The 19,719-nt window shown below is 37.6% G+C and overlaps 1 protein-coding gene across 1 annotated transcript in view; it reads right to left on the bottom strand.

Annotated features, from left to right (window-relative positions):
* Positions 1–18,800, bottom strand: part of LOC137281749 (glypican-6-like) — a 98,706-nt gene extending 79,906 nt beyond the window's left edge. The window contains exon 1 of the mRNA XM_067813347.1: positions 18,314–18,800. Within this exon, the coding sequence (XP_067669448.1) occupies positions 18,314–18,485 (172 nt within the window). The 5' untranslated portion in view covers positions 18,486–18,800. The remainder of the gene's footprint in view (positions 1–18,313) is intronic.
* Between the last annotated feature and the right edge of the window lie 919 nt (positions 18,801–19,719).

Genomic DNA, 19,719 nt, shown 5'->3' with positions numbered 1-19,719 from the left:
GACAAGTCAGTGCTTTAACCACAAGGCTACCCCATGGCCCCTCCACACATTGGATAGACCATCTGCGAGAGAGGAAGGCTCATCCAAGAACTGTATTTCAAAAACTCACCTCATCACTGGCATTACAAGACCCCAGTATTTATCTAGACATGCTCAGAAGATATTATTTCACAAAAGAACTGAAGCAACTGTTGGCAAAAATGCTCGAAGAGGAAACAAAATGGCCAAATTATGGTATGCATATTGAAAATGTACAAAAATAATTAATAGTTCTACATTCTTTTCCAGAGGGAGCTGGTATTTTCGTGACAACAGGACTTGTAAAGGAAGTGGTTTAAAGTTCAGTTTTGCCTTCTTTGCACTGAATGAAACATTAAAATACTTTGAAATTGAAATGACCAAGGAAATATGAAAAAGTCACAATATTGGAGAATTCTTTTTCCAAATGTAACTGTCCAGGACACTTTGTCAGTTATCCAAGAAACATCTCTGACACCACAAACTACAGCCCTGGAAACACCGCTTACAGTGAAACATTTTATTTCGACTTATACCGCTCCACCTGTAATCAACTATGTAAAGTGTCGTCTTCTCGTATCACCTCTGAAACTCAATACGTCACGGCCCGACTCAAAGGGACTATCTCCCCTTATCTGTCTTCAGCCATGCAGACAAATTCTCCATGAACATCAATAAAACAGCCATAAAGCCCAACTAGGAATGAATGAACCCTCAACATTCACTGCATCTGTCCCATCCTACCATACCTCAGCCAAAATTTATTTTCTGAAAATGCACTGGGGGAAAGATTAGAGTGTATTCTTCAAGCAATCCAACCATGACTGCCTGCCTGGTGGCACAAAGGCTCCCCCTGGTGACAAAAAACATTCTTGGTCATTCAGAGCCCTACTCAATAACTAAGCAATTAAAATATTAATAGAGTCAGTATAGGTGAGATTTTCTTTAACTACAGAGCACATTTTATGGAATCGTCTATCATTTATACACATAAAAAGCGATCCTAGGCCACGGGAGTTTGGATAGCAGAAGCATCAGACAGCAGTATATGATTAGGACTCCGATTAAACCTTCAGCCTATGAAAATTCATATCAAACTAACAACACTTCATAAGAAGACAGAATATGGAAAAGCAAATGAGAGAGCATTGAAATATCTGTTTGTTATACAGGTCTGAATTCAGATCAATATTTCGGCCAGACACATCAGAACTGAGGACAGCTGATCTTCCCAACATGTAATCTAATCAGAGCAATAAAAGGTCCCTGATGATTTGTGTGGTAAGAGAAACAGTTTTGGGAGCATTCACTGAACATTAAATTATCAAATCTGAGCGAATAGTTGAAATGAATGGTGAGCTGAGTAACTCACTATTCTGCTATATTTGGTATGTCGTAACTGTTTCAAGATTGTTTGAGCTCAGATAGGATTTCCTCTGGGAATATGAAACGGCATCAGATATGAAAAACAAGAAAAAGATGTCTGAAGCCACAAACATGAGATCCAGACATTGTAAATACAAGACATGCCGTCTTCACAATCCTCCACTCTCATGCCAGGACAAACAGTCGCGAATAATTAACTGACCATTAAAATATCAAGTTCATCTAAATGTCTAGTTTCTAATATGTCCTTCACTTAACAATGTCCATTTGAAAAACATTCCCTCCCTAATAAAGCAGCCATAACCATTTTCTCATTTCAAATTTTGCCTACGGTGACAAAGGCTTTAATTAAGATTGATATTATCTGTCTAAGTGATTGACAGCACGGAATGTCCAACAATTCAACAGATCATATCAAATCACTACTCATGCGATAGTGAGTGGTGCCCTATCATAGACTGGGTGCACGGCCAGTGGGCAACATCTGTACCATGCAAGTCAAAATTCCTACTGGTCATCTGTCCCTGTCCAGTGTGTCCCATCCAGCCTAGGGGCAGCCTGTCACAGGTTGGTCATCATGAGATTAACAAAGAGGCAGGTGAATATGATGAATAACACCCCCCTCCCAAGACTTCCCATATATCAGAAGGATATCTCATTTATATCCTGCTGTGGTTCATTGTTAGAAGTATTAGCATGTATGGCCATGCTATACGGTATAATATCTACCTATACAGCAGGCTTGACCAGGTCACAGGAAGCATGACCTGGCTAAATATGTTTCCAGTTTATCACCACTTAACTAGTCCTTCAGTAATCTCACAATAAATATGGTACCAGCATGTGAAAACAAGTCAGCGCACTACAGCCATCACTATTTGACCCGCTATAAGCTTTCAAATAAGTCATTATAAAACAAAAACAATATTTCTTTATGTTAAGTCTTACATATGCATAATCATTCTAAAATTTTAAATCAAAACAACAGTTTTGTTTACTGTTATTTCTTAAACAAATAATGCAAGACTTCCTGAAGTCATGTCAAAACTGTCATCTCTATGTTTGAACACTGTCATGTTTATAAAATAATACGTATTTCTTACATCATTCTAAAATACAGCAATAACTTGTATGTTTTAGCTTGTTCTAACAATGTGATGCAATAATTTTGACCAATCAGTATGAGCCATATTTTTGGCAGCCAATCGCCTTGCAGCTTTCTCACATCTGCCACTTTGATAATGACATAACATGGTGGAAAGTTAGCTGAGCATGTTATAGTCGTTGAAAGCAATTTAATTTTCCTTTTATCACCTTGTTAACATACATGAAATAATAAAGGGAATAAAATAATGGCAATTTCTCCAAAACATGTCAAGTTGTCATGAAAACTATGACGTGTTAATCACAATCTCATTCATTATTCATATTACATTTTGATATACAAGAAGCTTTCACAAGACTACTGCAAACACGATAAATTGAATTTGTCAATATTCGGCATTTTGGTAGCTTCATGCCAACTGAAGAGAGTTTAGTCAAATGGAACTTGAACAGACCATAAACACTTACGAAGCAAGTCATAAATCCAACACAAATCTATTAACCTATCACACATTTCAGACATGGCAGACTAGTCAATTCCAAATCTTGCACTGTTCACTCATGAATAATCATGGTCATTTCAGAATACCTATACATAGTTGAGAAGGAAACAAGCACTTAAATAAATAAAAAATACAATTGAAATGTCATTTCCAAAAAGACGCTACTTTGGATTATTTATTTATTTCCAGTCATCAAAGAGTTTGTCAGTCCTGGATAATCAATCACTAGTCACTGGTTCATAAATACATGTTTTCGCCCATGTTTTGCTCATTTTTCTAGTTGCAGAACTGATAAATCAAGAGAAACTGTTGATTCCTCGAACAGAAAGTCTCTACAATAACCATTAACTGTTGATACGTATCTGCTGTACATTTTGCATGGTGACCAATAGGTACATCACACTTACTCGTTGCAAAGGAAATTCAGAATGATCACTGAATTCTACTATGTCATATAAAAATCAAGAAGAAAAATGAAAGTCTCCAGGCTCCATTTCATTATATCATACTTTTTTACTATCTTTTCCGTAGAACATGGTTATTTCAGAGACTAGTTGGTCAAAATGAATTCTTGACCTAGTGAGGCCTCATGTTAAAGCAATCATAACACACTGAGAACGTACTGCAGACTAGACACACTAATGTTACACTTTATAACTAACCACTTGCCTTCAAAGTGTATTCGTGATAGCTGAAAAGTGTATTTTGAGGTGTTAAAGTGTACAATCTGATAAAGAATAATAACCTGGCTACTCCATGCATATCTCCCGAATCCATGATATTAATGTCTGCATGGCAATACATATACTTGGCATACTCTGGTGCGCGTGTTGATGGCACTGATAAACAATATTGTAAGACAAGACAAGGACGTTCTTGATGATGTTAATGCTAAAAGTTGAACTACAATGTGGAAACTGTTTTTGTGACAAATAAAACTCAATTGGCATACTATCTTGCATGTGGGCACATAATCGTACCTACTGAATTGCACAAAAGACGCCAAAATATGCCAGGTAGGCAGATGTGTCTTAAGTATGGTGCAGGTTCTTGTACTCGATTTAGGCTTGAGCCCCATTCAGGATTTTCCCTGATGGACACAACCCAAAAAAGTACCAGAATCTGTAAGTATATAAAATCGTAATCCCAGACATAAAAAAAAAAAAAGAAGCATGTGACCATTTTCAAAACTGCAGATGAGACAGTCAGCCAATCGTATTCACTATGCCTGACCGCTACAGACTTGAAACACATGTTTCAGTTCAACATGGCACTTTGGCAGTTAGGAATTCAAAGAAGTTGCTGAAAGTTAATCTCAAATGGGGAACTTTCCATAATGTCAGTCTTCGTGCAGGAAAGTTCTTAGTCAAAAATGAATAGCAGACGAAAAAAGACCCTGAATGTCCACTACTCGTCTGAAACCTCATTTTTCGATGAAGTATAGGTGGCATTTTCAGACAGGAATTTGAGAATGCTGTTAAATTAAGCAGGAGACAAGCATGGCACATTGTCTGGCCCACATATACCATGTATGCATCTATCTGTTGTGGCCCCATTCAGGCTGTCAAATAACTCCTCTGAGGTACGCAGATGCTGGATTAAATTTCCAGTGTTGCCACCCAGTAATGGGTGCTAGATTCATGTGCTTCTGTATCTTTAATCTTTGTCAGCTTTCACAGATGGAGATTACAAATATCAGTGTTTTCCTTTCTCAACAAATGAAGAAAGTGTCACCCTTGTCAACTGACTGGTCACAAGGTCTGGCTCTTCTGGAAAAGACAGACAGCTACTGTCTACAGATTTTGCAATAGCAGCAGGATTCTTTCAACTGTGATTCATTTCAAATCGGCAATATTCATATTAATGAAAGCTTCAAACTTGTTTTCCTGGTAATATGATGTCATGTTAATCTGATTTTGGTCATAAAAATGCTGCACATAAATCAAACGTTATGATAGAATGCTTCTTGACAAGGGAAATATAGTTCCCGAATATGATATGTGATTCAACTAAAATTACAATTAGATGTCACTGCAACATTTTTATGTGTCATTTTGAAATCACCACATCGCTTCCCTGTAGAACGTATTTATTTGCTCCTAAAACGTCAACCATAAATCGCATTTCGAACTTTTTCAGTGGAGTCCAAATTAATCCTGAGGCTCTGTCACTCTATCCAACAAAGACGAGAATCTCTCCCTTCAGCCAACAAAGAGTTCCAATGCGAACCGTTTAACACACAGTCTCTACTGTACGACCAGCGTTGATTTAGCGCCCCCTATTGATGAATGGAGATGAGTCATGTGCAGTAATTATGTGGACTAGTTCTGAGCCTGACAATTTCATGATTTCAATATTCAGCCACTTCCCCGCCTGTCAAATACTAATCTCAGTGGACGAATTTTGAGGTTTTAAGTAACCAGTCAGGCTTTCGATTGACTTTTAGGTTGTGTGTCATCTATGGCACGCTTGAATCTTGTCATCCTTCAGGCTGAACACTTTGGATTTGAAAACGTAATTTTCCTCTTTCACTACTATCTAAGTCACAACTAGGAAAACATCCTTAAGAAGGACTGAAATATATGCTAAACATAAAAATCACCCATAAATTATTAGTCTCATTTATGTAAAAAAACAAATCCTTTGACTGTAAAAGACTAAACAGCATTACTATTAGAATTGTTGTAAGAAAATCAAACATGACACCAGGTGTTTGCAAACATGACAAATATGAGACATACAACTTTATAGGTGACAGCTTCTTGTTTATTGTGTTCAGCGACGTTTTGATGAGGATTCTTACATTGTTATCAAGCTAAAATACACAAGGTCATCCATGAAGTTGTATGTCTCATTTTTTACTCGTTAACTTCTAGATTGCCTATCTGACAATGAAGGATAAATATGTCGTACCTCATGGTAGCCATACGATTATCTACAAGTAATGCAAAATATAACCATTTCTGAGCAAAATGTATGATCTTAGTACAACTGAATTTTTAAACATTTTGTTCAACAAAAATTTGTTGTCCGAAAGGATTCGACAAAAGAACCCTGGGTTAACATTAACACTAATTCCAAATGGCCTGCACTAAACGATCCCAAAAATCCCCCCAAACTTGAGCAATGGCAATGATAATCCCAGCTACCAGGGGACCCTGAACATGGACCTGTGTCACAAGGTGAAAACTATCACACACCCTGCTATGTGGGAGTGATGCTTGGCTGGAAGTCATTGAAACAAGGCATTGTAAGTTCCACCAGCACATCCATATTGGCTTTTTATGGGGGGAAGCATGGGAACTAGGCTAAAATGTTCCTGGTCCTTTCGTGGATGGAAAAGCCGTCCAAAACCGTCATCATGGACAACAAGCATGGAAAGCATGTTGAGCAACTGTTTTGATCTTGAATCTCATATTTCTTGTAAACAAGTCTGGTTTTGAGTTTAAATTGAACATTTACATAACCTAAAATAAATAATTTGAAAGTTACCACAGAGGAAATTTGATAATTTTTGTCATTCTCAAAAAAGTATCTCCTCATATTTCATAGATACATAAAACACACATAAAACTGCTTACCATTGATATATGCTTCATGGAGAGAATTCTAAGTATTTATTACTCTCGATCCACCAATGGAGGATCAAGTTTGAACATAAGAAGACAAAAGTTGAGCTAACGCCCATAAAGCAGAAACACAGAACACAGCTGGAAACAGAGATGAAAGCATTAACCATATTCAGAAACAAACCAAATACACCACATCACCAATCCCTCTCTACTAGGCCATACTTTGGGGACTTCTATTTCAACTGAAGCTCTCCAAAGCCAGGCTAGCTATTTTCAAAATGTTCATAGCCCTACCAACTTCTTAAGGCCACTCTTACCACACTAGCTATGACCAAAGTTAAGAATTCTTAGAGCTAGGAACTTTTCGAGATGGGTCCATGTCTGTTAATGAAACAAGCAACTCTAGAACATGTAGAATGATGTCTGATACCCAATTTGGAAGCTACCAGCCAGATAGGAATGGGGAAATCTTGATAAGACACAGGCTTGCCCCAGACCAATTCATTGGTTTCTTACAAGATGGCGGCTGACCTGAAGGTTTCCTTAGTGATGGGTTAGCTGCCATCTGGTGGCCAGAACGAAACCACACATTCTAAGCCTCCCACAGGCAAATGAAATCCAAGCTGACCGTATCAAATGTTTCAAAGTCATTTGGGCTTAATTTCACCTATATCTAAATGGGTATTGCCTAATGGAGCTGTGTGGTGGAAACTGGTTGTAGAATGTCAGACAATGGAAACAGCTGCAGTATTTTAATATAATTCATGATTTATTATTCATGTTCATGACTGACAGCAAATGTCAACAAAATGGTAAACAATGTATAACTAACAGATCATATGTCCAAATGGTTAAATGCATTAACAGTTCCTGGACCAATTCGACCTTGAAGAACTGGCAAGTATACGACACACAAATACTCCTCAATGGCTTAGACAATGCAAGCTAATCAAATGTTGCCATCCACAAGATTACAATCAACAGTAATTAAAATTGTCAAAGGCAAGATAATATTTCCATGACAACATATTATGACTAAATCAAGTCATCATGTTAAGTCTTGCTTCAAACTAAACTTAAAAGACAATTTCTTGTTCCTTGACAGCCACTGTCTCCTTCAAATGTGACATTTTCCTCACAACTCCCTCAAATATTTCTTTGCTAATGCACTGTTTTATCCACGAATACTGCACAAAAAGGTGATAATTTCCTCACAAACCATTCAAAAGCAAAATGTGCTTTAGACATCATTGTGTATAACAAGCAAGCAAGCAGTAAAGAGATGGCTTAACTTCCACCAAAAATCTCGGTCTTTATTACTCCACCATGTCTTGAAAACATCACTGCCAAGAAAACAGGATTCCACGACACCCTGCGGAGCCCAAGATGGGGTACATGTACTTACATCAGGTCGTGGAGGGCATAAAACTAAGGGGTTATTTTAAGACCACACTAAACAAGTCATAATGTGCACATTACAACTCGGAGTGTGTGACGCTCACGCACACGTTCATTCTTCTCGGGCTAATTGATACATACATGTCATTGTGTTTGTTCACCCTGTCCAATCAGGTGTGAAATAGCAACAAAGACCCTCCTTGGATTTCTTGCCAAATCCACCAAAACGAGAACGGGGGATGGGAGAGGTGTGTTAATTGCAAATTTGAGCACTGATGGCGTGTTAATGTTACCTGAGCACCAATTTGGACTCCCCGAGTTCTACCAGTGTCTGGAGTGGGTTTAGGTTGAAAATTTTAATCAGGGATCATTAGTCTTCAAAGAATTAGGATTACAGAGGCCTTGGGAAACAGCTGGTGACAAAGGTAAGAAATACAATGATAAGATCTTGATCACGCGACCTTTGTCCCAGACTTTTAGGCAAGGTATGCGTCCGAAAGAATCATATTACTGTTTTATTGTCAGGTGTAACACCAAGGAGTGACTGGTCTGTTAGTCCAAGACAAATGAAAAAACAGTTATTTTTAACCCAAATTCAGCAATTATATTTTAAACCAGTGTGAGAAAATAAGCTGCTGACCGTCTGGATTCTAAATTTATTTGGAACCATATTATGAAAGCAGCTATCACCATGTAAAACTCTGGCTTCAGAACTAAGGTGACTGGGCAATAAACAATGACACAGGGGCATTTTCCCAGGACGTTCTTCCATGTCAGTACCAAATTTGTAAATTTGTGAAAAACATTTATGACTTTCACTGATGTATAAAATAAAGCATGTTAAGCTACCGAGATGGGCTAGATTTCTGACGGCAACTCTAAATTTACAGCTAACCAGCCCAATGGTCTGGTCAAAAAGTGTTCCAGTAATATTCTTTGAATTGTAGGGTTTGTTTAAATCCATTTTCGGGTGGTACCATTTTGATGTCTGGCTGGGTTTTTGGCTCATTTCACATGCAGCTTTCACTCAGGGTCCTAGAATCTTTCATGATATAAAACTCACGATCCAAATTTTGAAAAAATCATGAAACTTACAGCCAAGATCATTAAGTACTAAAAACATTCATCATGCAGACAATTTCAGATCAGACAGAAACTGCTGACAAGGCATAATCCAAGCCATTGCTTTGATGTATAATTGATGTTTCAAGTGCCTAAATCAGGCAAACCCTAACACACCTACCTAACTATTAATCAAGGACAGTATTTGAAAGGTAACCACTGCACAAACACTCTGGACATGTTGACCCTCCCCAAATCACATCGGACAGTGACCTCCACCACAAGGTGGCGCTTTGACCACCTACCATGTGACAATAGGTCAGCTTCCTCTGACATTTGTCAATGTGTTATTAAATTTGTTGTTCATATTTCAAACTGGCATTTGGTTGTTATAGAGCTGTATGGAACATCCAAAGTTACTGAAATTGCATTCTGCGTAAGAAGTTAATTTATAATACTAAAAAGAAGTTAAGGATAATCTTTTTTGTACATACTACTATAAGTTATGGTTTGGGTCCTTGGGACTCACACTCTTGATTTTCAGTTGTCCTGGGCAACAAAATGAAGGTCCCAGACACATAAATAATATTATTAATTGGAAATGTGATGATACAGAAAATTCACGATACGATACGTATTGTGATATCCTGGAACAACACAATAGATACACATCACGATACGCTATCCTCTTTAGAAATGTATATTTTGATATCAAGTAACAGTGTAAATATTGACATATCCGTCAATTTCTAGTGACAATTAACAATTTTGCGGTCAACGATACATATCACGATACAAAAAAAGAATATTGAATATTTATCGTTCGATAAAGTATCACCATTATGGATGCTACTATTATTAATACTATGTTGTAACATTGTTGTGATTCAGTTGCTGTATTGTGTATCACGATACTCACATCATCACAGTAGTTAAAACGGCACATAATACCCAGGTACTTGCAAACAGTGATAACTTATTGATACTTCACTGGAATCTTTGCAAAAAGTATTCTGACTTTGTCTGCACTTCCCTCTGAATGTGCTATGAAATTCTGTTGCATCCACTGTCAATGTGAAGGACAAAGGATGCAGGAATTCGCATCCATTAAACCCTTGGTAGTTCATGCAATGCCATGAAAGCTCTGGTAATATGAAACAATTGTGTTGTCCTACACTTTTTCTGAGTAGTATGACATTTCTGCCAAGTAAATAACTGCTTCATATTTCAATGGCAGATGTATTTCCCCGGAATAATTACATTTTGATTCTCCCTTTTTACCTGAAACAAAATCCTGGCAACACCATAAAAAATCCACACACACAAAAAATGTATAAACTAATCCTCCTTGCTGAAAATGAGGATTTAATCTATTCATTCTCACACAGAATCAAATACAGTAACAGTTATGTTTCCAACCCAACACTAAGAACTCATTTTAAAATCAATTTTAAGATAAGTCACGATCTGTAATGGTGAAGATGATGTATATACATTGGGAGCTCAGGGACTGCTATCACTTACAAACATTTACATTCAGTGCTAATTTCATCCAGGAAAATTCAGTAGACTGGTTATGTTTTGGGGATTTATGCAGACAGCTGATGGTTTGTTTTCATGTTGTCACTGTGCAAGGTTAAAGCAATGGCAAGCTAAGCCATGCTGCCAATAACTGATTTACTTGGTACATTCAACAAACAATCCTCTCAATAGTTGTAGCAACAGAAGGAGGGAGGAGGAGCAGAGAGGAGAGGAGGAGAGAGAGAGAAAGAGAGAGAAATATATTCAACTCCACTTCATTAATATTTCTGGCATTTTGGGTCCATGTTATTTTTAAAATACTCAAGATTTCAACCCCCCTGACCTAGGATACTGGATTTGTCTCACACCATAATCTCAAACAGGTGCAAATCTGCTAAACTTTGAGACTTCTGACAGTCACACAGCCTACATCCCTTTAATCACTTGGAAGGGGAAAGGGTAAAAGAGATAAAACACACAGACCAACCATTCAAGTATTCCAAAATGTGTAAACACCACTTGCCTAATGACAAGTCATAATTTGTATGGGTACCTCTACAAAGTTTTCTTGTAACAGAGACAATAAGAATTAAAAATGTCCCTTAATTTTAGGACAGCAGAAAAGCAGATGGAGCACAAGATTACTCCATGAAGTTCAGGAGGGGCAAATTGGAGCAACTGTTTAACTGAATGTATGTTCTGGGATCTGAAACCCAAGACAATACCTCCATGTGCCTGTGACGTGCACAGACTTGACCCTGGCTGCCTGTGAAGGGCCAGACTCAGGAGAGTCATCTGTCTTTGTTTTGATGGGTCACATCTTCCTCTCTCCCTCCCACACACCAGGTCATGTGTGACATGCCTGTCCCTCATGACACCTGCTGGTCAGGCCCCAGATAACAGAATTGCTCATAGATAATCTTATTGAAATAATTGCTGGTTGGGAAAATGGTCAAAGGGGTGAAGCCTGGAGACACGCATCTTTGACTTTGAAAAATGTTTGTCAGAAGGAGCTGTGTTCTGGACTTTGATACAGTACAGTGAGAGCAACAAACATTAATTTTCACTTGCTAGGTTTCAGAGACAGCATATGTCCATTCAACTTCTTAGGCCCAAATATCAACAAACAGGTTTCTTGTAACCTTTATCTGGATTCCCCTACCTTAGATTGGTGGGAGTGCAACAACAGCTTTCACTGCCATCACTGAAGGTTTTCTTTGCTCTTCACAAAAGTGACAACCAGTTTTGTACTGGAAAAGTCTAACTGCTGATATCTATCTTAACCAATGGTTGGTCTGATTCTTTAATATGTATTTAAATTATTATTTAAAAAAAAGGGTTAATATGAAGAAGAAACTCCATGTCTCCGGCACTGCGAAAAAAAACCCCAAACCCTACCCATTCGGTTAACACTATCTAACCTGCCCAGCTGCAAGTGTCAGTATAAATTCACAGACAGGAACTCAACATTTTCTGATTCATGTTGTAGTCAAACAATAATACGAGAATTAAAGGATAAAGGGCTTCATTGCTTACTTTAAATTTACAGATTACATTAACACAATGTTAATAAGGTAACACCATGTGAATTTAGGAACATAAGAACTTTAAATTATGTCAATTCTGTACAAAATAATCAGTTTTTCACATATGCCTGCCATGTGCAGTTAGTTTTAATTTTTTTAAATTTACCTGAATTTCCCAAATTCCTTAAGCTTAAAAAAGTAAAACATCAGGAACTACTTCCGACAAACAAACAGTCTCTGAAATGAACATATTTTATAGAAAAAAAGCTCAATGTAAAAAAATTAAAATATTATGAAAAGGAAACCTAGACTTGCCACATTTTCTAGACCTGTGTGGGCTTTCTTGGATATATTTCCTCCAGGGTGTGTATGACAGACTAAGCCTCCTACTTCAATATACTTTTACACATATACCCGTGAAGTTCCCTGGGTAGACAAGTCCTTCAGCAACCCATGCTTGCCATAAAAGACGATAATGCTAGTCGCAAGAGGATCGGGTGGTCAAGTTCGCTGACTTAATTGCACTGACTGATGCTCATGTTGTTGATCACTGGATTGTCTGGTCCAGACTATGTTATTTATAGACCACCGCCATATAGCTGGAATATTGCTGAGTGTGGCATAAAACTAAACTCACTCACTGACTCACTTTTACACACATACTTCTGTATGAATGTCACCTACACTTGTGGATCTTCCAACACATATTTTCCACTTAGTCAACCACACAGGTGAACTACCTGTCACTTCCGCACAAGGGATCACATAAAGGATCACATGATCAAACTTTGTAAACAGGCTATTGTGTCACTGGAAAGTTGCTTATTATCAATCACTAGTTTGTCTGATCCAAAGTACTATACTAGCATGCCACTTTCATACAGCTGAAATATTGCCCTGTGTGATGTTAAACTAAACAAATCCATTTTTTCAGATCATCACTCGTCAGAGATTCAGGATTGATAAAAATGTTTTTATAAATTAATTCATATTTTTTAACAAATTGATGAGGAAAGGTCAGGTCATGCTACAAGATGTAGCAAGTTATATGTTTGTGGTGATATAAAAACAAATCACCTTGTAAGACTCCCTGTAACATGAAAGCATGCATACACTGAAACTTAGTCAACCATTCAGACTAAACAGCATAATGAAAACATGTTTGTAACATTTTCATTGCCATTTTATGCCCTAATGATCCCATTAGCATTTCATAAACTTGAAAATGATTGGCTTTTTATCTGAGGGAGATTCTGTAAGGAATTTATAACTAGTTGGGTCACTGATTGCAAAAATATACAGTCAACATCATAAACATTCTATAATTTCCAAGAAGCAATATTTCAAGAGTAAATGTGGGCATTGGGCTTAAAATCACAAAACCTCAGGAGTGAATATTTTTTTCCCGAACGAAGCAAGTGAATCGGAAGAGACAAGCCATACCCAAAGCTTTGAAGTGTCACTGTAAAGAACATACGTCTCACAAAAGTGCTGCCCCCTACTATGTTTATATGCAATTAAAATGGAAAACACATCTTTGGCATACTTATGACTTCATTCAGAAAGAACTTCAAACACTCTGTGTTTATATAAATGAACACCTTGAATAATTCCAATGTGCCGTGACTAAACTACTTGTGATGGTAACATAAGAAGATATCTTAGCTCACATTTTGTTCACATTACAAAGCATATTTGTACAGAATTAGAGTCTTGCTTTAAGTTACTATCTGTAACAGTAAAATATTGTGCATTTAGATCTAAAATGTGACATCCTCAAAATAAACAGTAAATATTACACAAGGTTCAATCACTTGCACAAGCTGACAAAATCTATTTAGCTCTGCTGAAATATTTCTTCACTTAGTTGTATTTACTTGTTCAGATTGCTGTGGATAATATGCCAGCAATTGGCATATTATCGGCTTACTTGAACCTTTTGGTTTTTTTTAAATGAAGTCCAAGTTTATTTGCAGTTTGAAACCATCAGCAGAAATTATCCAGCAATCTTCAACACAAATAAGATACTAATATTTGATAGCCCAAAATGAAAACTGACTTGTCCCGGGCATCAGGCAATGGGATTTTTTAACCCCTGTCACCTCAGCTAACTGGAACTACAGGAAGCATGCACGCTGGATTTGGTAATAAAAGAACTATATATGGTTTCCAAGGAATATAAAGGGAGACTACAAAGAAAGACAATTTTAAAAATGGATTTTTATGCTATTTCATAAAAACTAAAAACTGTACCGATAGATCATAAAATCATGTCTATCCAGTAGGTGGTGTGTCTTCTGTTTATAGTGAACACTGCATTCTATTCTTCCAGATGGTAGATCCCCCAACCCCCCACTTCCCCCAACCCCCCAACCCCTTGACGAAACGGCTGAGACAGATCCATTGTCTTGAAGCCACTATGTGATACTAATGGGATTTCACTGTTATTATACAACTTCTAAGAATGTGACATAACTAATATCACAACAGCTATATCTTAATGGAGGTTATAATGTTTGTCAATCCCAATCTAAACTTTCCTCTTTCTATCTTCAGCTCCTTCCCAAACCCATAATTCCCCCATTACACCGTCTGCCCATCCCTACAAGCACCTGCTTGCTCTGTCCAACATCATCACTGATTCAAGGAGATACTGGGCTGGTGAAAACTTCATATTGCTAGGGTACTCCGGTACTTGGCACATGTAAAATCACTTGCCCTGATAATATTTTCACTATACTGGCCAATTTCCTTGTTGATTTCTAAAATAAGCTTCATAATTCACATTGTAAAGTCAACTGGACTCGACTTTGACGTCGGACTTTGAGTTATTTCAAGTTCTGAGATACAGAGTATATTGCAGGGTGACATGGACCTAAACAAGGAAGTAATATGTGAAACAAATCAGCAAAAACTCATGTTTGATACTATACCAGTGGGTAACTGTATTAAGATTAGCTGTCAGATAATCACATTTCTATTGCTGTGTCTTTTTAGATCTGACTTGACCATCATTGTGAATTGGGATGGGAGAAATGAACACTCTTTTAGTCAACAACAATTCATGGATCCTATTTACTTGGATAGTCGTTAACAGACATGTTCAGCTGCAGAACACCCACACATGCTCTGGAACAAAATGAAAAATGAAAGATCCCCTACCACTTTGATAAATTTCAGCATAATTGTACATTATTATATCACATTAATAGACATGTTGTCAACAAACTTGCCAATAAGATACTTTTCCACAAGGGAAATATGTAACCTAACACAGTGCAATGTTTTCATGTGTTATCCCGACCTGCTCAGGAACCGTTATAACACGGTTAACATAGTTTAAAGCAAAATGTTACTGAAAATTCCAACCTAGAAATTGGAATTCTTGGCCTACATTTTCGTAGCACTCCAACGGCTGTTAAGACAGTCCAAAGTGCCATCCATTAACAATAACATAGGACTCCAGACAGCTTAAACAACACAGGCCCTGGATTATAGTTTCTACTGATAACCTATGTAATGCCTTCGTCCAAGTGACATACATTTGACTTCCAGCAAGATCAATAAGGGAGTTGTTCAATTATACCTCAACACATACACAACATTATGGTAACTCTCCAATTAAGAAGAATTTGTTTTTAAAAAAACCAACCTTTTTGAATAAATAATTAAAAATGTACATTTTCCTGTCAAGGGTCATCAGTCTTGCTACCTGGATAAACCAGACGAGTCAGCTACATGTACACCATGACATACACCACAGAAGACAGAAGCTCGCCATCTGCACGGAGAATGGTACAGAAAGAAAGTCTGACATATTGGAGAACATTGGCACTGCAAGCAAGCAAAGCCTTATCCATCCCAGCTGATACATTGTAACAACAGAGCTCCTCATCTAACTCTCATTTTTCAAAAACACCAACTATCCAACAACAGAGATGTAACAACTGACAACATAGGCTATAGGTAATTCTTCTCTAGGGCACAAAACACACACCCGATTAACCCTCTATATATAGTCCACCCTCGTAAATTCTGCAACATTACCATGTGACAGAAGGAATCAAAGCTCGGTCTTTACAATCGCCAAGCAATAAATTACCGTACTAGACATGCACAACAGTGCACATAGAGGTTTAGGACTCCACAAGGAGAAAACAATCAACTGGAAGGAGTACAATGTCTGGTTAACAACTGTTAGCTAATAAGAAGATTGATGATAAGACTTGGCACTGGTCAACAATGTACCCTCTAGTAGCTGGACACTTCACATTTCAAAAGGCTCAGTAATAGATCAGCTTCGAACATGGCTTAATCCCCCACAACAGAAGTGAGCAGAAAAAGAGCAACTTGCAAACACTAACAGGCAAACCAGTTTTCAAACCAAACATACATTGCGTCTAACTGCTGTACACTAGTTTACACTAGTTTTCATAGCAGGCATAAAATATTTCAGATATTACAAATGCTGGAACAAGCAGATTTCATGGAAGACAACCATAAATTGCAGAATTTTTTTTATCAAAACATTTACAGTGAAGTCGGACTTCTTTCAATACCAAATATCAACACTCTACAGAGCTGCCCTCCTAAATCCATGTATTCAGATATCCTAATGTCATAAGATACAGATGACATAAAACAGGATTGCTTCCTTTCTTTAATATTGTGTTTAAAATACAAATTGTCTTCACAATGCTTATATATATCTTTTATTTCAGAAATATAATTTAGTTAAAACAATAAAAGTTTCAACCCAGAAGTATCCAAATGCAAAATAATATCACTTCAGGGAATCAAATTTAGGAAATAGTTTCATTAAATTTAGGATTCTGTGGTCAAAGTTCCCTATTGTAGATTTTAATCTTGGGTCCCCTTTATCTTTATTGGGTCAGTAACAAGCGCCCATCATCATTTAAAAATATGCTCTTATGCACAAAGGGGTAGGACATGGATTCAAGAATTTATTTAAATTTCAGACACTTGGAATCGCTAGATGAGAACTGGAAACTGTTTATGCAAACCAAAGACAAAAAAAACAGACCAATAAAATGCAGAACCTTGACAACTGTGTCGTAAAATTACATAAACAGCAAATTCAAACATTTTCAAATGAAACCAAATATGTTCCTAACAACACAATGGACTTCTACTAGTTCTAGAAACAAAAGTCTGGAGTGAAGGACGCTGTTTACGCAAGCTGAAGAAAGAAAAGTGGAGTTTTTGGAAGGATGGTAACATAAAATTCAAAAAAAGATTAACTTGATCAAACATAGGCTATCTGTGAGTTGAATGTTTCCATATTTCACAAAACTGTTCCTGTATGTGAAACAAGGATGTCAGGCAGGATCCATGAGAGAAAGCGTTAAGGTGGGCAACACTGAGCATATGTGTGGCAGCAGATCATAAGCTGTAAGGAAATTCTTTACACTCTCATAAAATCCAAGCTCAATTACCCCCTGAGACAACTACAAGAGATATCAGAATGGTTTAAGGAACTTTAAATGCTACAACTATCTCAACCTGCACTGAATATTGAAGGTGTCATGTTCACAAAATAACTAGGTTACAGAGTTTGTCTGACGTGATCCACCCTGAACAAAAGAATATGGGGGTGGGGGAGCCATTATGAATTATGGTATTTTACTGTCTAGTTTAGTGCCGTTACAAGCACATTCTGGACTTTAGGGGACTGCAGTATTTCATGTCATACTTAACAACAATCGTGTGTAAGAAAATATCCATTTATATAACTCACTGCAAAAATTAAAAGTATTCGATTTAAGGAGTAAGTAGCATGTTCAATAAGATTTTCCTTTCACCACTCCTGATGGTCTATCCTGTGTCTGTTCTTATGCAAGATCCCCAATATTAGACCATGTTCACTGAACAGGCAAACGACTGATATTTTTATTAACGCAAAATGACGTCCATTTGATGTTTTCAACATGTTTGCGTTAATAACTGGGAAACACTTACTATACTAATTTAATAATTTGGATGTGATTAAAATTCAGTTTATAGGTATAATGAAATATATTGCGGATCTGGTATGAGACATCAGTAGAACATGGGGAGGGAGAACACTTGTCGATTTTCTCAATTTTTACTTGACACGGCCAGGAATCCCCCAGCTATCGTGCTCCAAGACCAGCCTAGCAGACGAAACTGGCTGCTGCCTCGGTCAGATAATATCGACTCGTCACAACCTCGACTGTCTTACCTGTAACGGGCCGCAAGGGAACTTGATCTCCATCCAAGCCCTTTTCCGTGAACGCTCTCTTTACTTCTATACAAGCCATTTCGAAACAGTGTCCATAACTGAGTAGAAGCCATAGTGCAATGGCACGAATACACCAAGAAATACTCAACGCCTGGTGTCCTTCGGCGGCCATTTTTTACTTCCAAATGTGTGCCGGGGAATTGAAGGGCCGTGGAATCTTAGTTTCGACGTTGCTACCTCCTAATCAACGAAATCGTTTTGATCATGACCACATCCCACTAGAATCCGTATAAACACACGACATATTCAAGAAGATCTTGTCACAGGTTCTCCGAAATCCAAGATACTCGCACACAATCTCCCTGTCGTACAAAGCTCCAGCTTTGTAACAATGTTTGTGTTCAGCTGTTCATTTTTCCTCCTACGACAATAACCTACTGCAATAAAGAGATGCAATGAAAGAGACTTGGTCTATTTCACAATAGAACATGGTCGTATACGCATCATGAATACTTGTTCAGGTTTCATGTACCTACACAGGTTTCGACTGTGATTACACTAAGTGACAATGTTAGAAAATGCCACTGAAATCACAATCCGGGAGGTAAACGCACCGGCAGAGCAACCCTTGCCAAGCGTTCATGCAAAACATCCTTTCATTGGTCGGCGGATAAGCAAAGCGTTCAGCCATTGGATTACTTTTATAGAGGTATGCGGCCATTCACACAATCAGACCAATAGGTTCATTGTTCAAGCAGAGGCCCGCGACAAAACACATACCGTTTCCACATCCCATTCACAATCTTACTATCAGACTGGGACGGTCGATAATTTTATAATCTTATCTATTGTTTGGAGAGTGATAGTTTATCTCTAGACTGTCTAAGATCTCCAAGAACGAAGGAGAGCTATTGTGCCGCGTATCTAACTAAACCGATAAGAGCTACCCCAGGATCCCATATCAGGCTGATGCAAAACTAAATTAATTACTTTCAGTTAACACAAAATATTGGTATCTGGTCAGATACACTGTACAAATCAAAGCCGATAACATGTGGGATCCGTTTGTGTCTTTCTGTAAATTGTCAAATGCATAATTGTTTTGAAACCTTTGCATATACGAAAAAATAAACCAGACGCTCCTCAGTATACACTAATTCTAAGCCCGACGCCGGGAACTAGTTGTTAAATCCTAACTTTTATACACAGTATTAACGGTGATTTGAGAAAGAACAGTGAAATAAAATCCATCCCACCTATGTGTCACATCAATATCTTTCGTTACATATCTAATACAACAACCTTTCTTGGGGTATCGTCACTGTTGCCCGTGTAGCCTAAGGTTACGAACGTCAGATTCTATTTCCGACTGACGATGTTTTCTCACATGTGTGAGAAGCATTTCT

The sequence above is a fragment of the Haliotis asinina genome, chromosome 4, assembly GCF_037392515.1.
Source record: "Haliotis asinina isolate JCU_RB_2024 chromosome 4, JCU_Hal_asi_v2, whole genome shotgun sequence".
Lineage (NCBI taxonomy): Eukaryota > Metazoa > Mollusca > Gastropoda > Lepetellida > Haliotidae > Haliotis > Haliotis asinina.
Note: the sequence above shows the minus strand (reverse complement) of the source record. Positions and strands in the feature narration are given on the sequence as shown.